We start from the raw sequence: 24429 nt of genomic DNA, 5'->3' as shown, positions 1-24429 counted from the left end.
CTTCCAGCTGCTTGTCAAGAGGAAGAATTTTAGGGCAATTTTTAAAGCAGTCCCACCTGGGCATGGCACAAGACAGGGAGCGTGCTTTGCAGGAGGGGCTAAGCTCCCTGCCAGCCAAAAAAGGCTTATTATAATGATTTATTATCCCAGTAAGCAGCAGGACTGGTTTTGGAGGGGTGATGCTGAGCTCCCTCATCCCTCAATGGCCTTTGTGCAAGGCTACAGCAAAACTCTCAAAATGCTCTTAAAAGTTCTCAAAAATGCTTCAAAATTAACTCTACACCTGTATCCTCCCTATCCCCACGTGCCTGGGAGGAATTCCCTTCATTCCTGGTGCTCCAGGGTTGGCTCAACCTGCTCCCAGCCCCTTGGGAAGTCTGGGTTGGGGGCGTGTGGGTGGAGCTGAGCGCTCTCAGCAGCAGCCAGCGACCAGCAAAAGAAGTAATATTCATGGTTTTTAATGTAATTTGGCCACGGATATTTTATCTCAGGAAGACCGGGCTGGAAGCAGCCCTCGGGAAGGCACTAGATGGCACCAAAGCCGGAGGATACAGGCTCCGGGCTGCCATCGCAGCCTCCTCTGCATCCCCCAGGAAGGGGGAAAGCGCCTTCAGAAACAGACAGAAAGAATTGTGCATGTGAAAAGGCCAGTTTTTTGGTTTTTTGTTTGTTTGTTTTTGTTCTCCTGTCCCTGCTGGACTCCGTTGTCTTATCCAGGCCCTGTCCTTTCAGCCAGCATCCATCCCGAGGCAGGGAAAAGAGCCCCAGAAAGAGCAAAAAAAAATCGAGCCATCCGGATGTAATACCGAAATTAAATTAACCAGCTGTGACTTTGAGGTAATTAACCACCGATGAGTCAGATGGAGTGTCCTTTCTCCAGATATCAAGCCCAGGTTCTGGGAAGGTGGACAGGGGTCACTGACCTTGCCTTATTTTTGGTTAGTGCAAACCAAGGAGTGGATTTCACAAACAAAATAGCACAATGTCCTTGATTAGTGGCAGAAAACGTGGGGTTTTGCAGCAAAGCACATTGCCAGAAGAGGGCTTTCCTTTTGCACCCGTTCTGGCAGCAGTCATAGTTCCATCCCTAAGCTGCTGCTGCAGGGAGCTGGCAGGATACTGGGATGGGGAGAACATCAGAGGACCACCAAGGAAAACACACCAAAACCCCTGCTCCCTAAAAAACAAAGGCAGGATGGAGGAGAAATGATGAATTTGGGGTCATTCTCCTTGAAACAGGGTGACATATCCCAGAGCCCAATCCCTGCCCTCTTCCTAGGAAGGCAAAGAGTCGATAATGACTATGTGTGCTTGAAACTCTAATTGAAAGTAATAATTTAATCAGCCCCAATATCCCACTTGGGACTCAGTGCAGTGAAACATCGACAGCTCCCATTTTGCAACAACTCTCAGTTGTCAGAAAAAAGTCACCTTTATTCTGTTGGCTGCCAGACCCATGCAAATGGAGAATGAAATTCCTCAAAGAAAAATAATTCAATTTTAGCAAAAATGATAAGACATAAATGGGGACATTGTAGAATCATTGAATCACTTTAGTTGGAAGAGCCCTCCGAGGTTGCCACGTCCAACCATTCCCCAGCACTGCCAAGGCCACCACTGACCCATGTCCCCGAGTGCCACATATACACAGCTTTTAAATCCCTCCAGGGATGGGGACTCCAACACTGCTCTGGGCAGCCTCTGCCAGGTTCTGGACAACCCTTTCCATGAAGAAATTTTCCCAATATCCAATCTAAACCTCCCCTGGCACAGCTTGAGGCCGTCTCCTCTCATCCTGTCCCTTGTTCCCTGGGAGTAGAGCCCGATCCCTCCTGGCTCCCCCCTCCTGTCAGGGAGTTGCAGAGCCAGAAGGTCCCCCCTGAGCCTCCTTTTCTCCAGGATGAGCCCCCCCAGCTCCCTCAGCCGCTCCTGCTGCTCCAGACCCTTCCCCAGCTCCATTTCGTTCTCTGGACCTGTGACACCCCATCTGCTATGGCAAAATAGTGACACAGTGTTTTCTTTCTCTCCTCCCAAATGGCTGCTCTTTGGAGCTGAGGCTTTTACTTGTTTTCTTATTTTCTCTCCATAGAACTGGAAAATTTGAAATGCTGAAATGTTACACTTTGAGCAAATGCATCATGATTTCCTCTACCTTGCTTTTTTTTTTCCTTTTCTTTTTTCTTTTCTTTTTTTTTTTGAGAAAAATAAAAAAAAGAAAGGCGGTAAAAAGCAGAAGAGAGAAAATTACAGGGAGGCAGAAAATAAAGGGGAAAAATAACCCTAGATTAAATGTCAGTGTAAATAAATCCCAAATAAAGCCTTTCCTCGAGCCAGAAGCCTCTCAGTTTCTCGATCCCCATTTGGATTTGGGCTGCTGTTGCTCCCAGGCATGGGATGATACAATAGGGTTTGCTGTAGACATTTCCCCTCCTTTTTCACCCTTTCCCTATCCATTCCTTATTTTCCCTTAAATTTTTCCACCGTCACTTTTTCTCTGGATTTTCTCCAGTGCTGGTCTCCCAAGCCCTACAGGCTTTTTGCCTCCCCCATCTAAGAGCTGAGACCCTCAAAACCCTCGGCCTGTTCTTTGTCATGGGGTTTGTGAGACCCACCAGCCTTGCCTGGAAGCACCACCAAGGTTTCCAGCCGTGGTCCTGCTCTGGTTGTATCACCATGGACACACCAAGATGTGGTGCCAAGGAAATCATGATCCAAAGAGCAGCTGAAGACCAGCAATTAATCAAAGCCTCAGACTGTTGTTTAGCAAAGAGGTCACATCATCCACATGCTTCATCCCTAATAGGAGTGAGGCATCAGTTCTCTCCAGGCCATCAATCCCATGGATGCCCCCTCCCTGTAAGTGTTCAAGGCCAGTTTGGACAGGGCTCGGAGCAACCTGGGATAGTGGAAGGTGTCCCTGCCCATGGCAGAGGGTTGGAATGAGGTGGACTTTAATGTCCCTTCTAACCCAACCCATTCTGGGATTCCATGATTCCATGATCCTGCCATAAAGTGGCATCTGGGGGTGAAAGGTGTCCTCCTTGAGCCAACCACAGCTTCAAAACAGCTGGAAAACACCCTTCCCTGGGGCCTTTCCGCTGTTCCTACCAGAGGTCAGCCAAAAAAACCACAACCAAGTTTGAAGAAAATCAGCTCATCAGTTTTTGAGCCAGTTGATCCCATCTTGACTTCCCACAGGATTTCACCCAGCTTGGTCTTGCAGAGGTGGTGAAAAGTCCCATATCAGATGGAAGAAAATGACTGAGGGCTTTGAGGCAGGCAGAGGGTCTGGCGATGAGCTGGGAATTATGATCACCCTCAGTGCTGCCTGAGGAAGGTGGCTGATGTGCCACATGTGCCCCAGCGCCTCCCAGCTGCTCTGTATCACATTTATATTTACCAAATATCCCCCGTACGTGCCTGGCCAAAGGGAGAATCCTTCCTTGTGGGACTGAGGGGTGAGACACCTCCAGTGTCCCAGTCCCTGTGCTCCAGCCTCTCCAAAGCTTCACCAGTGTCACATGTGACACTCACGAGGCTGGAGAACATCTCACCGGAGCAGAATTCCACGGTGTTAGTTTTTAAGGAAAGCTTGGGGCAAAAGCAGGAGGATGCCCCAAACTGGGAGTGCTGGGACCCCAGAAGCTGCCCTGGGAGACACCAACAGGCAGGAGCCTCGTGGGCAGGAGGGAGCCAAGGGCTAATTTTAACACCAACCTGTGCCTGCGGCATCTGCGCGACATGCGAAGCCCCAGGGATGGATCGGGTGTCTCAGGAAAAGGGGGGAATGTGTGTGTGGATGTGAAGCAACAGCAGTGAGGGCTGAGCCCCATGAAACACCCGCGACAACTGCGTGGCGGGGCTGGGGGCCACCAGAGCAGCTGCCTCAGGCAACTGGGGCTGGTGGCAGGGCTGCAACCCCTGGCCCGGGGCCAGCAGTGGACTCAGGAGACCATGGAGGGGATGCCAGGGTGTTTTACACCCCATCCTGCATCCATGGTGATGTGGGGATGGGCCCGGGGAGACAAGGTGAACACTTCTCCTCGGCTGATTCATGCGTGGGTGTGGCTACATCACACCCTCCAGGCTTTTTTAGCACTTAAAGAAGTGTCCCTTTGTAGGGTGTGTGTGACACAGTGAGGTCGAGATCACACCTTGGCGCTGGGAACGATTTGTTGCTGCTGATAGGAATGGGTGGGAATTGGTTGCTTTTCCACGCTGGGAAACAAAAGGGGTGCAGAAAGTGTTTCATTACAGCACAAACATGGAAAATGGATTAGATCAGATACGAGAAGGTTTTTTATGATGCGGGTGGTGAGACACTGGCACAGGTTGCCCAGAGAAGCTGTGGCTGCCCCATCCCTGGGAGTGTTCAAGGCCAGGTTGGATATGACTTGGAGCAATCTGGGATAGTGGAAGGTGTCCCTGCCTGTGGCAGGGGGGTGGGACGAGATGGACTTTAAGGTGCCTTCCAACACAAACCACTCTGTGATTCTGTGAAAAAAGAACACCAACAGATTTCGCTCTTTCCTTGGAAATATCCATGCTGATGGGACATCATGTGCTGCCTGCCAATACTGAGCCAGGGCTGGCCGAGCGTTGCCCACAGCAGCACGGTGACAGTGGGGGACGAGGTTCAGCCTTTCCCTCCCAAAAACCCTCCCTGGAGTCAGCACAGCCTCCCGGGGGGCACTGAGGGGGGCAAGGCAGGAGGGGAAATCCAAACTGGGATGCAGTGGAGCGGGCACTGGGAGGCAGTGGGCACCCGGGACTTGTCCTGCTCCCATTTGAGGGGAGCTCGGCGCAGCAGCAATGTGAGAACTTACCCAAAAGAGCCCTTTCGGGCGGGGGTCGCAGCTCTGGAGGAGGCTCCAGGGCACACACACTGGCAGCTGTCCCTACTCCCTGTGGATCAAGTTAATCCTTCCCACGCATCTGCCCTCGGGCTGCGGCGCTGGGAGGGAAGGGGTTACACAGAGCCAGGTTGCCAAGCCCACGTTTTAATTCAGATGGGGGGGGGGGGGGGGGGAACAAAACAAAACAAAACAACAAACCAACCCAAACCCGCAACAAAACCACCAGATAAATCCAACGACAAACCCACTGCAATAATCCAGGCGGACAAATCCACCGCACATCCACGTTCGGAGGCTGCCGAGCGCTTAAACCTGCCAGATGCACGGGATGGATAAGGCTAAGCAGGGATTAAGGGGGCTCCCCACGGCGGGACGGCGGCAACAACAACCCCCGGCCTGGGCAGGGAGGAAAGGCCATGGAAAAGTCACTTTGCAGTGGGATGAAATGATTCCCGGGATCCCGCGCCCTGATGGAAACCCCTCCTGCACAACGGGGTCTTCCACTCCATTTAAACAGTTTTAAATCGAGATGAGCGTCTGGCTGTGTTTTTTTTTCTTTTTCAGGCGGGTGTGTGTGCGGAGAATCGCCTTTCTTTAAGCCGTGGGGGTTTGTTGCCCCAGGAGGAGGGTGGCTCCGAGCCCCCAGGGAATTCCGCATCCCTCCAGGTCCCGCTGGAGCCATTTTAGGTTAGTGATGCCCCAACGGAGCAGCTCCGTCAGTAACTGGGGCGCCAACACAATGGGGCACTGTCACCCGGGAGGGGATGAGGGCAAGGACTGGGGTGGGGACAGGGACGAGCCCTCCGTGCTCCTGCGGCCCCGCCATCCTGCTCCTCGGGCCAGCCCGGGCGTGTGTCCCCCGCGTGTCACGGCCAGGGATGTGTGGCGGGGTGGACAGGGATGTGTGGCGGGGTGTGCTCCACGTGTGCGCTCCGCACGTGTGCTCTGCTGCGGGCACGGCGGGGCTCGGCCCGGGGCCACAGGGGTGTGTGCCCGTGTTCGTGTGTGGGTACATATGTACGTGTGTGCATGTATGTGTGTGTGTGTGCATGTATGTGTGTGTGTGTGCATATGTGTGTGTGTGTGCGCGCCTGTGTTCGTGTGTGTGAGCATGTGTGGGTACATATCTATGTGTGTGTGCACGTGTGTGTGTGCATGTATGTTTGTGTGCACATGTATGTGTGTATGTGTGTGCACGTGTGTGCATGTATGTGTGTGGGTGCACATGTATGTGCCATGTATGCGTGTGTGCATGTGTGTGCCTGTATGTATGTGTGTGTGTGGGCATGCACGTGTGTGTGTGCACATGTGTGTGCACATCTGTGTGTGTATGTAATGTGTGTGTGCGCATGTATGTGTGTGTGCATGTATATGTGTGTGCATGTATATATGTGCACATGGTGTGTGCATGTATGTGTGTGTGCATGTGTGTGTGCATATGTGTATGTAAAGTGTGTGTGCACATGTATGTGTGTGTGCACACACGTGTGTGTGCATATGTATGTGTGTGTGCACACACGTGTGTGTGCATGTAATGTGTGTGTACATGTGTGTGCGCATGTATGTGTGTGCACACGTGTGTGCATGTAATGTGTGTACATGTGTGTGCACATCTATGTGCACGTATGTGTGCATGTGTGTGTGCACGTGTGTGTGTGCATGTATGCACGTGTGCGTGTATGTGTGTGGGTGCACGTGTGCATGCACATGTATGTGTGTGTGACTGCACGTGTGTGCGCATGTATGTTAATAGGTGCACATGTGTGTGTGCACATGTATGTCTGCACATGTGTGTGTGCATATATGCGTGTATATACATGTATATGTGGGTGCACATGTATGTATGTGTGTGCACGTATGTGCACGTGTGTGCACATGTATGCGTGTGTATCTGCATATATGTGTGCACATGTATGTGTGTGCATGTACATGTGCGTGCCCGTGTGTCTGTCTCTGGCTGCACATGTGCACAGGGCTGTGTAGGTGTACGAGGTGTGTGCCTGTATTCCAGATGCCAACACACGTGAGTGTGTCCCAGCATATGTGTGCATGTGTTTGTGCACGTGTGCCTCTGTTTCCCACACATGTGAACATGTGTGGCCGCACATGTGTGTGCGTGTGTGCCTCGGGCTGCACACGTGCACGGGGCTGTGTGCCTACATGTGTCTGTGCTGGTGTGCGCTGGATGCTGGCACACACATGTGTGAGTCCAGGCATGTGTGTGCATGTGTGTGTACACGTGTGTGCACACACATCCATGTGAAAGAATGGATGGATGGATGGGTGGATGGAGAGGTGGATATATCGTGGATGGAAGCATGAATGTATGGATGGTGGATGGTGAATGGACAGATGGATAAGGGATGGATGGACGGAGGGATGGATGGTGGGTAGGTGAATGGATGGTGGAGGGTGGATGGATGGACGGATGACGGATGGATGGGTGGTGAATGGATGGACAATGGATGAATGGATGGATGGACAAATGAATGGATGGATAGATTGGGGATGGGCGGATGGTGGATGGATGGGTGGATGGGTGGATGACGGACGGTGGATGGGCGATGGATGGAAGGATGGGTGGATGATGGATGGATGATGGATGAATGAATGGATGGACAAACGGACGGATGGCTGACAGCTGGATGGACGGACGGACGGACGGCAGATGTACAGTCTGACTGACGGACGGACAGACGGACCCCCGGTGTCTGCGCGCGCACGCACCAGCCCCCCTCCTTCCCCCCCTCCCGCGCGCGTGCGCGCCTGCTCTCACTCTCCTCGCCCCGCCCCCCGCTCCCCATTGGCCGGTTCCCGCGCGGGGGGCGTGTCCTGCCGCGCTCGCCGCTGCCCATTGGCCGCGGGTCCCTTTGTGTGCGGGCGCAGCGCGGCCCCGGCGCAGTCGGCGGCGCGTCCGCGGGGCGGGAAGGGCCGGGCCGCAGCATGGTCCTGGTGCACGTCGGATACCTGGTGCTGCCCGTCTTCGGCTCCGTGCGCAACAGAGGTACCGCTCCCGGCGCCGCGGGGGGGGCGGCGCGGCCCGCAGTCCCGGCAGGACAAAGTGTGGGGGGGTGCCCCTTACCTCCCCCACCCCCCAGCCCCCCAGCATCCCCCCTTTTCGGGACACCACTCCTCTTTTGGGACACCCCCCCTCTCCCGCACCCCCTCCCGCCCGCACCTCCCCGTCTCTGCGGTAGATCCATTCTTCCCTCACCCCTCACCCCCCACATTCTTCTTTTAGAAATTTTATTTTTATTTTTTAATTTACCTTCCTCTTACCCCCCCCCCCCCACCTTCGCCCCCTCTCGCCGTAGCCACCCAGGCCATCCCAGCGTAGCTGTAGCCGATAACAGCCATTTTTGTACCTCCATCCTGTGTAGTAGCTGAGTTACATTTTGCACTGTAAATTCCTGTTAAGTGGATTTGTTTTGCCGTGGTCGTCGACGCAGAGTCTCTTTGGGGAGGGGTAGTGGGAGGGGGGGGAAGGGGGGCAGACACCCTCAAATTGCGGCCAAAACCACAATCACAGGACGGGTGAGGTTGTAAGCGACCACACCGGGGTCCTCTGGTCCCACCTCCCTGCTCCAAACCTTCTGAAAAATACACTAAGTCGGGAAGAGCAAACCCAGCGATTGGCCCCGATTCCCTGAAAATCAGGCTGGAAAAAGAGTTGGGGAGTGGGATCTGTGGTTGAGCGGGAGTTAAAGTGCCCCCCCCGGGAGCTGCTGGCGGGGGGTGCAGCATCCCTGTCCCCGCGGTGACACCTCTGTCCCCGCGGGCATCGCCCCCCGCCCCGTCCGTCCTTCCATCCATCCAGCCACAAGTGTCCTGTCCCGCCAGCACACCCCCAAAACTGGCCAACACCTAACCCCCCCCCAAAAAAAAAAAAAACGAACAAAACTGGGCTGCGAAATAGAGACGACTGGCAAAATGGTTTTCCATTAAACAGGGATAACATTTTTTTCTGCTGTGCTAAATTACTTCCTGTTCTTATTTTGTGGGTAATTTTTTCTGTACCGAATATCCTTTGGTTGTGTATCTCCACCTTTTTTCTTGTACTAAAACTAAAGCATGGTCTGTATTTTTTTACATTACCTAGTTTCTGATGTAAATCTCTCTGTAGAGACATACCCTGCTGAAATGTAATGTGCTGTAGCCTATACATCTGCTCAGTGTACGCTGCTTTTGTTCTGTTGCCCTTCCATAGCATGGTGGGCCTTGCCTTTTTGTATTGTGTGCATGATGACATTGTTACACACGATTCCACTAATACTAATATACGATCTCTCAATAAAGAAACTAGTTTTCCTATATTAACCTAGTGTGCTTTTTCTATTGCTGTTTCCCCATTTATTGTCGTATCCTGCTGTTTAGATTTTTTCCTTGCTTTTCCCCCCCCCATCGTGAGGTTTGAGTGAGTGGATTTTTTTCCTCCCTCGTAGTGCAGATGTGGGGGGGCTTTTAAATACATTTTTTCCCCCCTCCTATCCCACATCTACCCTCAGCATTAGTCTGTGTGTACATAATCCCCGGCGCACAGTCCGTATTGCTGTTGTGCCGATGCAGAATTCTGTTTTTACCGCAGAATAGCTAAAAAAAAAAAAGTGTACAATCCAATCCCTCATTATTAATCGGGGAAAAAAAAATACAGATATTTGATGAAGGGTCTGCTGCTTATTCATTCTAGTTACAACATTACACATTCCTTACCAGAAGCGACCTCCGGATGGATGGGGGGAATTGTTTGGGTTTTTTTTTTTGAAACTCTTTGATTAGCAAGAGGTGTAAACGAGCCTGGGAGATTTAAAAAAAAAAACAAAACAAAACTCCCTTTAATCTTTAAGCTGTATATTTAAACGTATACATCTCTGCGAGTGCCCTGCCCACCATCTGCCAGGCGAGAAGTTGCCGTGCCTCGGTCCCGCGGCGACTGGCACGCTATAAATATCTTCACTAGACCCCTGCAAGGCAGGGCTCGTAAAAACCGTCCCAGCTGCTAATGTTGTAACTACATTTTTCCTGCTCGAAGCCTCCAGGCCTACCATCTTCTGAATAAACTCGATTTGGTCAAAAAAAAAAAAAAATTTAAAAAAGCAAAGTACGGGGTTGGGAGAAAGTAATGGGGAACCTTAAAATATTTGGAAGCATGGAGGGATGGATAAATTGCAGTCAGCGAGCAGTTTTGCTGCAGCAGCAAAGCGATAATAATAGTGGTCACCTCTCCTTGTTCCTGCACCAGACCCCTCTCCCAGGTCTGCAAAATGGTCCTGTAAAACCTCCCAGCTTTGGCTTGGATGCCACGAGAAACTGAGGGAAGTCAGGGCTCCCAAAGCCAGGAGAGATGGGGCTGGGAAGGGGAGGCGCGGGGGGGGGGGGAAGCATCTTGTCTTTAATTACATTTCCACAGAAGCCGGGGTGGGGGGAGACACAGGATTGGTAATTGGTCTTTAATGGGAGGAAGACAAATTTCAGCAGGTCGGTGGGTTCCCACCGCTAAAAATTTCACGAGGAGCCTCTGGCAAACAAAGCAAAATCCAGTGGCTCCGGCAGCCTGCCCTGCCTTACCCTGCCTTACCCCAGCATCCCTCCCAGAGACGCATCATTTTGCAAGGCCGTGCCTTTCCACCTCCCTCCTAGCTTTATCCTGAGTTTGGTTGGTTTTCTCTATAAACATTTACTTATGATTTCCTTCTCCATATTTCCTTTTCCGTGTACCTCGGTGACTGTTTGGCCATCCTGTCCCCCCACCCTGTATGAGCACCGGCGGGTCGCCCCCCTGCTCCCCCCTGGATGTAGTGTTTGCCGTGGCCCTTTGTTCTCGCTCCATCCTCGCCCCGGGCCAGCGCTGAGCTCCTCCGTGCCTGACACATGTCCCCGTACACATCCCGAGGAGGGAGGCTGTGCTTCTCGCTTGCATGAAGGGAGACATGCATGCCTGTTGGGGCTGATCATTTTCCAATGTGATTTTTTTTTTTTTTAATTATTATTTCCCCCACCCTCCCTTCTTTTTGTTCTCTCTTTCTCCTTTTTTTTTGTTTAGTTTTTTTTTTTTTTTTTTTTTATTCAAACCCCCCCACCCCACGTAAGACAATGAGATTCGGGTTATGGCGTGGAAAAAAACAAAACAAAACAAAAAAAACGAAAAAACCCCCCCAAATCCCACTCCCCTCTACCCCACCCCAAACCCCAACAGGGATAAACCCATCCTTTCCAAATGCACCACAGACACCTGCCGGCAGCTGCCCCTTTGTTGGGAGTGGGGAATTCACTGCAGCGAGCGTAATAACCTCCCCCCCAGGTCTCACTCTGCAAATTAGCACTGATACAGAGCAAAAACTGCGTGGTCAATGTGCTCTGAGGATGCCTTGGTAATCTAATAATGCAGAAAGCTGCTGGGTTAATGGCAACTTTTAGAGCAATTTATCATCCGCATCATATTTTTGACCTGTCTTGTTAGAAACACATCCTTACAAGAGGAAACATCCCCCCCTCCTCCACCTCCCAGCCTTATTAGTCAGTAACCATCAGGCTTTCATAGCTCATAATCCATCAAACTCATCCACATTTTAATGACTTAATTCCTTTGACACTCTTGAAAAGCCACCTTTCAGTCTTAAAAAAAGCCACCTGGTGCAAAGAAAATGATATATTTTTTTGTTTTAGCATCACGGGCTGAGGAGATCCAAGGCAAGTCACGTGCTGGTGGTGCTGCTGTGGGTGTGGAGGCACATGCAGTGATTTCTGTAAAGCCTAGACATCTCCCCAGCACCAACCTGTGTCCCTGGGCTCCTTTAAATAACTTCTTTCAGTAACAGGGAGAGGGGTAGCCTCAAACACGGACGAAATGGGCTCTGAGATTCATTTATCTGAGGGTTGTGTAGAGGTCTCACACACATCTGCGTGCATTTAATGATGCCAAACAGGAGCTGGACTGATGGGGCTCTCACACAGGGCTTGGGGTGGTGGCACAAACTCCATCGATGGTTTTTTAAGAAAAAGAGAAACAAGTAGTGACTTTTGCTCATACTGGGAATTACCAGCAAAGTGTAAAGAAAGATCTGGCCCCGTGGAAGTGTGTGATTTAAGAACCGGTGAGTTGGTGCACGAGTGAGACAGCAAAAGGAGCTGGGGGGTGGTTTGGGGGGTGTCTGCCACAAAACCCAGGAGCTGCTCTGGTTGGAGGGGGTGAAGTGGTGGGGACACAGCCCATCAGCGCTGGGTGTGCCCTGGACAGAGTGTGGGTGCCAAATCGGGGGGAGAGATCTGTAGGTGCCAAGACACTGCCATATCCACCTCCAGCCTCGGTCCTTGCCGAGTCACCCCGAGTCCTCCTCCGTGACCCCCCTGGAAGGACTGTCCTGGAGTAAGTCTGAGCTTTGTTTTTTGTTGCTGCTTCAAACCTTGCTCATAACCTGGGGAGATTCTCGATAGCTGGAAGGGGAGGATGCAGCACAGCTGGGGCTCCCAAACCTGTAGGAGAAACATCCCAAATACCTCGGAGAGCACGTGGGACATCTGAGGCTGGCTCATCTCTCTGCACTGATCAGACAGAGGGTGCTCACAACCTCTGGGGTGGAAGGAGGTGGGAGTATGGCTCTTTCAGGGGTAGTGAGGCCATGAGTATGCCCTCCAGCCCCTTTACATGCTGGTTTAAACCCAAACTGTGCACTGGGGCTGCCTCATGTCTAAACTGGAAGGTTCTTGCCTCTAGAGGTGTTTGAAAAGGGACACACAGTGCAGCAGGTCAGCCAAGAAAAGCTTTTCCCACCCTTAACCTGGGAGCACTCGTTTTGGGAAGCATTAAATAAGTGAGTCAGAAATTCAAGGGGAGACTTTGCAAAAGGCCTTCTCCTGCATCAAATCATCTCTGATATCTGTAACCCCCAAGACCAGAGTTGGTTTGGCAGCTGGGGGAGGTGTGATGGCAGTGCCAATGTTGTGACTCTTGGGCATCTCATGGTATTTGGGTGTTTCTCCCTAAACCTGCAGCTCCTGGAGTCGGGTGGTAGCACAAGGCTTTTCCCTTAAGGGTTTGTACATAAAGTACATCTTCAATTTGCTGCTTGTGGCAAACTTGATCCTCAAAACTCACAAGTCCTCTACAACACTCAGCAGGTTTATCAGCCGACGTGGTGGTTTGAGGAGAAGGGTGATGAGGCTGCAGTGGGGCCGGGGCAAAGGCTTCAGGAGGGGCAGTGAGAGTTGGGATAAGACCCAGTGGGGAAAATGGTAATTTTCTGCCTTTTTTGGTTCAGTGTGGGGCGATGGAGTGGGTTGGTCTGCAGTTGGGGTTGGCAGAGGGGTTGTGGTTTCCCAAGCGACTCTGCATGGGAACCCATGGGAGATGCACAAATTAAATCCTTGTGTGGTCTTGCCTTACTCCTAAATCTTCTTAGTGAGAAAATCGTGTCTCTTGCAAATGGTTAAATTCTCCCTCTAAAATAATAATAAAAAAAACCAATCCCTTCTCAGCCAGTGCCACAGATCCTGGTGGTGGCAGGGACTGGACTCCTGTGCTGGAGAGCTCAGCAGCAGCCAGGATGGAGGGAAAGCAAACCCAGATCTTCTCCATGCCTCCTCACCACCTTTTCTTACCCTTTCTGCTCCTCCTCTGCTCAGTTTTGCAGTCTCCCAGGACCTTTTCTCACACATTTTCCTGCCAGCCGGTCCTTTACATTTCCCAGCCCCAGCTGGATTGGGCTGGTTGGCCCATGCTGTCATGGATCCCTCTTGGTAAGTCCTTAACTGCTGTTGTTTTCTGTCCCTCCCTTTAAAGGCTGTAAAATGTGTCTGCAGGAAAGTTGTGTGCGTGTGCATGTGTGTGTGTGGCTTGTGGCTCTTTAATGAACATCATCAGTTTGGCTTGAGGGACTAAACCCAGTGGGGTCAGGAGCAAAGAAGTGCTGGAAGCAGTGAAGATGCAGGTCGTGGAGAGAGGTAGTAAGGGGCAGCCCAGTGGGCTGGGAGCCTTTGAGGTGGGGACGTGCCTGTGGGGGACATGTTTGGATGAGGATTTCGGTAGCTGGGGGAAGGATCCGAGTGTCCCTGTCTCTCACACCACATCCCTGTGCTCCTGGCTGCTCACAGTGGCTGCCCTGCCTGGACGTGACACTCCAAGGTGTGGGTGACCCTCAGCTCAGTCTGAGCCATTGGCTGTTGCTGGTTTTCCCCTTTTTCTCCCCTTGAAGGGCTCAAGTGGTGCTGTGGAGCTGTTACTGTGCATCACTCCTCCATGTCTCCCTTCCCAAATGGTACAAGGGGCAGGTGTCCCCCTAAATGAGGAGAAAACCAGCGATGGGCAACTTCTGGGACTTTTTTGAGCGGGACTCTGATGGAACTAGACAGCCCACCAAGCCGTATGTCCATCTCTGGAGCTAAGAACTGCTCTGAAAACCTGCTCTTGTCCTTTTCTCCAGGCTTGGAGGGGTCCCTGAAAGACGTTCAGAAAAAACATCCCTTGGGCATCCATCTCCATGCAGCTTCTCCTCACACTGGGTTCCTCCAGGGGCGGGTGGGATTGGGAAAGGTCCCCATAGCAAACGTGCCCTTCCCAGCTGTGCTTCCTGTGTGTCTCTGGGGTTCCTCATTCTGTTGGCATCTGACTCTTCCATCAGTTGCACTGATATAGCTCAAGGTACTGATGCATGAGGAGGCACCACTCATGATTGATTGCCCAGCTAGCTTGTTTTCATTATATTTCTGCTTGAAAACTGGGCATATACAGACAAAAGGAAGCTTTCTTCTCCTTTTTGATAGCAGAGGAGGTGCCTGTGTTTGCCTATGTGCCTTGGGGCAGTGGGGAATGTTTGTGTGGTCCACTCAGGGTTGTCCATCGTCATCTGGGGGGAGCTGAGACATAAGTAGTCTCTCCTGTGACCCCCAAATCTCAGTGAGGAGCAACTGGAGTCAGAAAAGATCTGTAGGTTCGTGGTGGAGCTGCCTGGACATGGGATTGGACACCCATCTGGGAAGGTCTGAACGTGTTTATATGCGCATAAAGCCGAAGTAAGTCCTCGGCTTTTAAAAGGGTTGCTTGGCTTTTATACTGCGATAAATAAGAGGAGAACCTAGTTTGAGGTGTGTTTGTATCTAAAAAATAAATAAATAAATAAAAATAGTAATTGGCAGCAAACTGGCCACAGTCTAAAGGTAATTTTGCTTGCAGGAGGGTTTGGTGATGCAGTTATCTTTGCAAGACTGTCGGCGTGTGTTAATCCCTGGTTTGGCATTTGCAGTTAAACTTGAGCAGGAGCTTTTTAAATCTCAGTCAGAGTCTGAAGGTAATGGGGGTGGTGATGCTTCAGGAGAAGTGTCCATCAAGCCTGGCAGTTTCCACAACCTCCAGGCGGAAAATACCACTCATTTGCCTGTCAGGAAGGGAGCTGTAAATCTCATGCAGATTACCGTGCTCCTTGTTGTGGTTTGCTAAATCCACATTTCTCTTTCTTGTAGCCTGGCCTTTAATATTAATATCTTTAATTTCATTTATAAATTCACTTATCAGCTTTCATTAGTCATCCCGTTAATGATCCCAGGCAAGAAATTTGTCATTTGACGTCAAAAGGCAGATTAAGGGACTTCTAAAGCCTTGGGAAACGGCTTCATGCTGCACTGGAATTATAGTGGTTGGCATATGAGGCTAATACTAGGTATAATTTGCATCTGCTGCTCAGGGGAGGAGTGATTATTTCATATATTTAGCAGAAAACAAGAGCATTTCTTGATCATGAATGGTGTTACATTTCCTGCAAACTCTGCAGTGTTATGAATCACTGGGCTATAAACATCTTGTTTGCTGGCGTGCCTGGTTTTGCATTACCACGATGGGAAGCCCTGGAGGGTCAGATCCTGACAGCTCTCCTCCTCCTTCGTAGGGTCTTACTGCACGAGCAGCTAATTGAAATTAAGAGTTTCCCTCAACACTGGGAGCTGGAAGGGACAGGGAGTGGATTAAGTTCTGCTTCGCCAAAATAGAGCGTTCTCTGGTCTCTGCTCTCCCCGGTGGGAGGTGAGGGTGTTTGGTAGGGTTTCGGGATAAGTGTCCTGGGCATGAAAATGAGGGGGAAAAACTCACAATATTTGCTCAGAAATAGAGAGAGCAGGGTTGGACTGAAAACAGATGAGATGTGGTGTCCCCAGGCACTGGTCCATTCAGGTCCATCATGATGAGGCTTTACAGATGCTGGGAGCAAGCAGCGTGTTGGAAGAAGCCTTATCTTGTCCAGCTGTTATTTGTGATATCCCGCAAATCTCCTGGGGCTGAGATAAGGAACGAGGAGGCTTTCTGCACAGAGATAGCCTGACATTAGTGGGCTTGGGGTTACAAAGATGTTTTTTTGAAATAATGAATGCCTGGTTGCATGCAACCCTATAAAAAAAGGTCCCCTCCCGTGCTGGCCACCTGTGAAGCCCATTGGCAGCCCCAAACTCCCTCCTGCTCCTCTTTGGAGAGCCTCCTTTGAGATCAAAGGGCTACAGACAGTTCTCCATGGGGCTCAAATGAGAAAATGGTATCCCTTGTGCACCAAAAGAACTTATGAAGCTGGTTTTGCTCAGCCCTCGTTGGTTTGAGTGGGAAACATCCTGTGGAGGGATGATCCTGGCTGGACGTGAGGTGCCCACCCAGCTGCTCCAGGATTCCCCTCCTCGACAGGACAGAGGGGAGAAAATGAGATGGAAAAGAACTTGTGAGTTGAGATAAAGTCAGTTTAATTAAACAAAAGCAAAGGCTGCAGAGGAAAGTGAGTTACTCTGTACTTCCTATCCTGGGAAGCAGGGATTCAGCACACACTGGGAGAGTCTGGAAGCGGCACAATCTGTTTGTCCTGGACTGGTGGCAAAATTTTGAGATATTCTTGGCCCCACTCAGATAGGCCCCTCAGACGAGAGACATTGAGGGGCTGGAGCGTGTGCAGGGAAGGGAACGGAGCTGGGGAAGGGTCTGGAGCAGCAGGAGCGTCTGAGGGAGCTGGGGGGGCTCATCCTGGAGAAAAGGAGGCTCGGGGTGACCTTCTGGTTCTGCAACTCCCTGACAGAAGAGGGGAGAGCCAGGGGGGATTGGGCTCTGCTGCCAGGGAACAAGGGACAGGATGAGAGGAAACGACCTCAAGTTGCACTGGGAGTGGTGATGGTGTTTAGATTGGATATTGGGAAAATTTCTTCATGGAAAGGGTTGTCCAGAACCTGGCAGAGGCTGCTCAGGGCAGTGTTGAAGTCCCCATCCCTGGTGGGATTTAAAAGCCCTGTGGATGTGGCACTTGGGGACATGGGTTAGTGGTGGCCTTGGCAGTGCTGGGGAATGGTTGGACTTGATAATCGATAATCTTGGAGGGCTTCTCCAGCCTGAAGGATTCCATGATTCTATACCTTCCTGAGCTTATCAAAGCTGCAGCAAAACCCATTGTCCATCCTTAGTCTGTTGCTTATCTCTCTAGCTGAGAGATGAAGTAAATTTACCAGTAGTGGCTGGACTCTTTCCTCTGAGGTTATTCCTTCAACCTGTGAGCTGAAAATTATGGTATTGTGCAGGAATTGGGCCTCAAAGCAACAGATGTCCTGTCCCCAGAGCAGCAGGGGGTGGATGGGTGAGTGATGGTTGGTGGGCCAGCAGCTCAGCTGGTGGCACTTCTATTGAACTGAGTTGCCAGGGACTAGAGCTACATTAAAACAGAAATATCTGGTTTTGATGATGATGATTGTTTTCCAGTTCACTGGCTGAAAATTTATTTTCCTGGTTTTATATTGTCCTGGAGTTTTTCAGCAAAATGAGTGGGTGGGGAGAGACTTTTAAATGGTTCATTTGAAGGGAGATGAAATAGGCCACAACCCCAGAAGTGAAATGCTGTCTTATGACAGAAAATGAAACAGCATCAACTGGATGCAGGGCTTAAAACCAATTCATTCCAATTTTTAAGTTGGGTTTTTCATACACAAATGTTTCACCTAGAGATAATTTTTTTCAATATCAGAGAGGTGGATTAGGTGTTTTATACTCTCTTGGGAAGCGTGCAATGGTCAGGAATAGACTGCTTCAATTTTCAGTGTTATTGTACTGTGAAACTGTTGGATTTATTAATCTGTGGAAAGTGCTGTAATCTCTGAGATGAGTCTTGGAAAGACGGTTCCCAGTGCAGGAGGTCACAAAACCATATCAGCCCCTGCCTCTCCTTCCTTCTCACCTCCATTGGCATCAAGGCTGTGTTTCCAGGCTTGGGAGGGCCAGAGGTTGCTCCCAAAATGACAGTGAGAGTGGAAATCTTGAACAGGATGTGCAACCACTGCTTTGCTCCTCACTGGTCTCATCCACCAGAGTTACTCCTGCTCTGCTCTGTGGTGGTCTGGCCTCACCTCGAGTAATGTGTGCAGTATTTGTCACCACAATATGAGAAAGATGTTGAGTCCAAAGGAGGGACACGAGGATGGTGAAGGGCCTTGATCTGAAGCCATGTGAGGAGCAGCTGAGGGCACTTGGTGTGTTCAGCTGGAGAAGAGGAGACTGAGGGGAGACCTCACTGCAGTTACAACTTCCTGGGGAGGGGAACAGGAGGGACAGGCACTGATCTCTGCTCAGTGTGACCAGTGACAGGACCCCAGGGAATGGCCTGAAATTGTGTCAGGGCAGGGTTAGGTTGGATCTCAGGAAAAGGTTCTTTCCCCAGAGGGTGGTCGGGCACTGAACAGGCTCCCCAGGGCAGTGATCACGGCCCCAAGGCTGACAGAGCCCAAGGAGTGTTTGGACAGGGTGGGATTGCTGAGACTGTGTTGGTCAGGAGCTGGACTGGATGATCCTTGTCCCTTCCAGCTCAGGATATTCTGTGATTGTCCTCCAGCCTGCAGAAGCAAAAAGCAGCTTCTCCATGGCCTTGTTCGATTTGAGCAGGAAAGCCTGTCTGGCAAATGTGATTACAAACTGGCCAGTGGAAATCCTGGGTGTTTTGCCAGAGGAGACCATAGAAACACCTTGGAGGTAAGGACATATCATCATCTTGCCCTGGGTCATCTGCAAGGAGAATCCTGTATTGCCAGATCCAGATTTCACACCCTGCCATGCAGGGAGTGCTGCTTCAGGGTGCAGGGGTGTCCCAGGGAAGGAAAATATTGCCAGGAGGTGGTTACAGGCTTGGAAAAATAGGATATGGACCAAAGGGAAGGAAGGCAAGATCCCTTGGACAGAAAGAGGTTCCTCCTGAAAGGAGCTGGGATGCTATTAGGGAAGCTGAGGTATGTTTGTTAGGTGTCCTGTGTGACTCTGTTCTTCCTGTAGCAAGTGGTTTTGAGCCCCTTTAACAAAATCAAGGCCCAGAGCTCAACAACATTGGGGAAGCTGTTCTTTGGGATATGTTACACCTGCTCATGCATCATCCAGCTTGTGCTAAGCCCCTGTCCTTGTCCTGGGATTCCTTGTCCTGGACTTCCTTATCCACAGTCCAGCATCTCTCCTTGGACCTTTATCTGTTAGAAACCAAGTGATAAGGGAGATCTTTTCTGCCTGGGCTGATGTTGGTGCTGGCAGACCCAGCCTTGGGCCCGTCCTCTGGCTCTGCAGAGACACAACTTCTGCTGCTCTTCAACAAATGCTTTATGAGCCTCGTTATCTGCTAGGTGAGAAGTCATAGAATCATGGAATACTCTGAGCTGGAAGGGACCCACAAGGATCATCCAGTCCAACTCCTGACTCTGCACGGACACCCCAACAATCCCACCTTGTCCCTGAGAGCGTTGTCCAAACACTCCTTGGGCTCTGTCAGCCTTGGTGCTGTGACCACTGCCCTGGGGAGCCTGTTCAGTGCCCAACCACCCTCTGGGGGAAAGAATCTTTTCCTGAGATCCAACCTAAACCTCCTCCTGGCTAGGCTGTTGTTTTTCCCTTCACTTGACTTTTTCACTTTTACCACTCTCTTTTCCCCACCACGTGTTACAACATCTGCTGTGCTTTCCCCTGTGGGTGTGATGGGCTTTTTTGAACTGCTCCTTCTTCACATTCCTTCTCCAAGCACCAAAGTCTTCCTCAAGGTTGCTGCTGGCTCTGGGATTCAAACCTACTGCAAACGCTCAAGATGCTTTAGCACGTTGGTCTGGTGTGTGTTGGTGGAGGGGAGGGTAAGGCCCTGCTCCTGTGGGACAGTGTGTCCAGAGCTCCCTGAGAGCTCTGTAGGGGCTGAAGGGATGAGAAGGCTGAAGAGCATATGCTGTCCTCTGGCTGCTGCAGTGGGAGATGACTGTGATGGATGCTGTAATAATTGGTGTTGGGAACATGAGCTCTATCTCGTAACTGGCTTCAAAGCATGGTCACATTCATTATTTGGCCAGGGGAAAGGAGCATCATGGTGCAGTGCCAAGTGGGCTCTGGTACACATCCCTCATCCAGCTTCACTTCTAGAAACCCCTCCTTTTGTGGGGGGTGGTGGTTTTGATGAAGGCTTTGCAGAAAATACCTGTGCAAAAGGGCTGCTGCTCTTTCATTGTGTTGAATACGGAGCACTGGTGCCTCTCCTCTCCCCCAGCTCCATTTTTTGGTGCAATGGCACAACTGGTCACAGCTTTATGGCCCCACAGTGGGGATGGGGGGGCAGGAAGGGCCCCTTTTTAATAACCTAATGACCTGCAATTTAAGTTGAAAACAGGGGTGGATGTGCTTTGCAGAAAGGCAGCTCACTGGCAGCATCCCTTGGAGGGGAGGTGCATCCAGGCCAGCACAAGAGCCAAAGGGCATCAAGGAGGTGCCAGGGCCAGGCAGGAGGGTTGTGCAGGGGAGGAGGGATGTACCAGGGCAGCCAACAACAATCCCTAATTGGAGCTGCCACCTCTGCAGGGGACTTTGGGGAGTCCTCTCTGAGAGCAGCCTGTTGGAGGTAAGTTTCATGGAGCAGGTGGGTGTGCAGAGTTGGCACCCTGCCCACTGAGCTGAAACGCTCCTCTCCAGTCCATGAATAGTCCCAGATCCTGCTTGCTATTGGGTTGGTGGTTGTTTTTTTTTTCAGAGTAAAGAACAAGCCCATTTCTAATGATGCCATGACATGCACACTTTCGCGTCACGCCAGGGAGCTGGAGCTTTGAGAAAGCCAACAAATAAAATGAGACTTTGTGATTAAAAAAAAAAAAAAGAAAAAAAGAGGGATAAAAGCCCAGAACACAACAGTGTGGTGAAAATGCGAAGTGTTTTCCAAGGTTCAGCCATCAGAAAGCCGATGAAAAGTGCTTTGTTTTATCAATGCCTGTGGTGAGGGATCAGCTCCCCCCATCTCCTGAGTTTGGGGTTGGCTGAAGTGCAATCCATCAGCTCCAGGAGCTGCTTTCTCTGTGTGTCACTGCATACCACCTCCCATGGGGAGAAAGGTGGCTCTCTCCAAAGGGCAGGGCTTAAAATTACTGGCAGATTTGCATCTGTGGGAGGGATTTTAGCTGAGCTTTGTTGTGGAAGTGCTGGGTGATGGTGGAGGAGGGAGGGCAACAGAGGGAAGCTCGGGAGTTTCTTAGGGCAGAAGGTGATGGACCAGAAAGTCAAGCAAAAGCAACAACACAGAGACAGATCCCACGCTGTGGGCTGGAGCTGCTTGTCAGTGCAGGTTGGAGATGGTTGGGAGAACCGTGGGTCTCCACTTCCAAGTTGGGCAGGGGGTGGCTGTTGGCTGTTTTCCACAATATTAAGAGGAAAGGGGACCTTTGTCAAATCTGCTGGGCTGCTCTGCAGGGCTGGGCACCCGGGTTGAATGAACCACCTCTTGTCATTGAGAAAATGGGGCACTCAGGAGCGTGGCTTAACGCAGGGGGTCCCAGGAGGAAGTCTGCCATCTGTACAGCTGTTGTTTCTGTAAAAAACAGGGATGATCCCACTGTAAAATCATAGAATTGTAGAAGCTTGAAGGTTCAAAAAGCCCTCTGAGATCACCGAGTCCAGCGCTGCCAAATCCACCACTAACCCATGTCCCCCTCCACACCTTTCTTGAACACTTCCAGGGATAGTGATTCCATCACTCCACAGGGAAGTCTGTTCCAATGCCTGACCTGAAAATTTCTTCTTTCGGTGAAGAAACATTTTCTTAATATCCAATCTAAACCTCCCCTGGCACAACTTGTGGCCATTTCCTCTTGTCCCAAATGGACAAAAAAGTCAGGGATTAGGATTTTACCCACCAGCTTCCTGTGTGAGGATATTCAGGGGTTGGGGGCAGCCTGCAAGCACCTCTTTCAGGACTAGATGTTTGCAGACCTGCCAAATCTTGGACAATTTCTGAGCCAGCCTGCACTTCCCAGTGGAGCTCAGATTGGTTTGCTTGGTCAAAATGGTTCTCCTGAAAGGAGGAGCAGGGTTAGATGCTTTGTAGTCCATCTTTCTCACAAGCACCAGAGAAATTTTAGAAATGCAGCGTGTGGCTTGTCTGATGTTCTAGAGGCACCAGCCTTTAATTAACATGGCTGAGAAGTTTGGGTCCCAACTTTAATCCCTTTTTGTTTGTGACTGGGAGCTCTGAGGAGTCAACAGATTTTGTGGCTTGAACAGATGTCACTTTTTTTCCCCAGAGCCGGGTTAAATCTGAAACACCCCCTCTGTAATTGCTGCTTCTCTCTCTTCTACTTGATATCTGCCAGAACCTCCATCCAATGGGTATTACATGGGTTAGTGTTGTTTGTGCTGTATTGTTTCCACTCAGGCAGAAGTCTTCTGGGTGGAAGTTAGCTCTGGGAAAAAAACCTTGTAATAGTTTTCTGCTCTCTCTAAAGGTTCAGTTACATTTTGAACTGGCAATATAAAGGGGAAATGCACATCTAGGGTTATTTTCATTCCAGTTTTTGAGCTGTCCCACCTGTCCCAGAAGATGCAGGGTAGGAAGAACATTTTTAGGAAGAAGTTTTTCATAATGCAGGTGTTGAGGCCCTGGCACAGGTTGCCCAGAGAAGCTGTGGCTGCCCCATCCCTGGGAGTGTTCAAGGGCTGGTTGGATGGAGCTTGGACCAACCTGGGATAATGGAAGGTGTCCCTGCCCATGGCAGGGGGGTGGAACGAGATGAGCTTTAAATTTCCCTCCCAGCCCAAACCATTCTGTCATTCTATGATTCCAAACCACCATGTGTCTGGTTCAAGGCCCAACACCTGAAGCAGAAACTGGCTCTTCCCAAAGTGCTGGACGTGCTCCTGCTTACCCAAACATCCACGTGTTCAGGTGGGCAGTGGGCACAACCTGCTGACCCCCAGCTTTGCAGATCCCCACTCGGACCCCTCTGGTCTTCCCTAAGGTTGAGTAAGAGCTTTTGATCTCCCACTTCCATTTCTCCATTTGGACAATGCACCAGTGCCTGTCTTGCGGGCCACTGGGTGTAAAATTCAGGGAACAGGGAAAATGCAGATGATTCTGCTCCTTTGCAGGTAAAATTTTTGGGAAAATGTAAATGTGGATAAGGAAAAGTGGATTTCTGGTTCTTATCCTCCTTTCTGTGATCACTCTTGAGAAAATGTGTTTCAGGAGGTGTCTGAAGAACTGTACTTAGCCATATCAACTTGGTTGGATGTCTTTGTTTTCTTCAGGAAATAGATTTGAAAATTACACAGAAAGCTGACAAAGCTGAGGTTTTTGGATGAAAAACGAAAACCTCAGTCCTTTCTTAGTGTCACAGACACGAATATATATTATTTTTTAAGTGATGGTTTTAACATTATTTGGTTTAAATCCAAGGGGTGGCGATTTCCCAAGGTCACCCACTACAGCAGTGGGAAGAGTGACTCAGGCCCCCATCTCCTCCATGAAACCTGCTTAAAAATAATGATTTGGGGGAAATCCTGCCTGCTGACACTATCTGCACTACTTCCCTATCTAGCTGCTCTGATCAGTATTTTTTCTTTTCCCATGTAGCTGATAGATCTTGACTTTTTGAGTCCAATAGCAACCTTTTCCAATGCCACCTGATACGGGGACGTGGAAATTTGTGGCCACTTCTCCATAGCAAGGGATCTGTCGAAGTAAATCAGATCTGGAGTCACTGAGAGGGAATTAATGTGAGATGCCTTGATGTTAGTTTTACAGTCACTTTAATAGGCATAACTACACTATTAAACTGAGCTGCCTGTGTTTAGCTCTTATTTGTACTTGAGTGAAATAAATATTTTCCTTTAGGAAGGGTGAATTTTACAGAGCAGCAGAGCTATTATAAACCTCCCAAATGCCTCAGTGGTAACGATGTGACAGCTTACAGCCTGAAATCCAGACTCCTTACGCTGTGGTAGTGCCTGTTTGACCCTCTTCCTCTTCTTCACCCCAATTACTGTTCCAAAATATCTCTGAAACAATGATGTTGGGCACAGACCTTGGGTAGTCACACACAACTAGAATGGACATCTGGCTTCAGCAGAGCAACTCTCAATTCAGCACAAGTCAGCTGCTTCTCAACATTGTAGTGTTACCTGGTGGAGAACACCCTCACCCTGATACCCCAACGGGGTTTTGATAAATTAAGGATCACAGGCTGTTTTGGGTTGAAAGGGACCGAAAGTCCTCTGGTTCCAGCCTCCCACCTTCCACTATCCCAGGTTGCTCCAAACCCCATCCAGCCTGGCCTTGAACACTTCCAGGGATGGGGC

At 50.4% G+C, this 24429-nt stretch overlaps 1 protein-coding gene across 2 annotated transcripts in view; it reads left to right on the top strand.

Annotated features, from left to right (window-relative positions):
• The first annotated feature begins 7745 nt into the window (after nt 1-7745).
• Nucleotides 7746-24429, top strand: part of ARK2C (arkadia (RNF111) C-terminal like ring finger ubiquitin ligase 2C) — a 51477-nt gene continuing 34793 nt past the window's right edge. For both annotated transcript variants that reach the window (XM_064642827.1, XM_064642826.1), the window contains exon 1: nt 7746-7860. In XM_064642827.1, coding sequence (XP_064498897.1) covers nt 7800-7860 — 61 coding nt within the window. In that variant the 5' untranslated portion in view covers nt 7746-7799. The remainder of the gene's footprint in view (nt 7861-24429) is intronic.

This window comes from Pseudopipra pipra, chromosome Z (assembly GCF_036250125.1).
Source record: "Pseudopipra pipra isolate bDixPip1 chromosome Z, bDixPip1.hap1, whole genome shotgun sequence".
NCBI lineage: Eukaryota > Metazoa > Chordata > Aves > Passeriformes > Pipridae > Pseudopipra > Pseudopipra pipra.
This window is presented reverse-complemented; position numbering and strand designations above follow the sequence as displayed.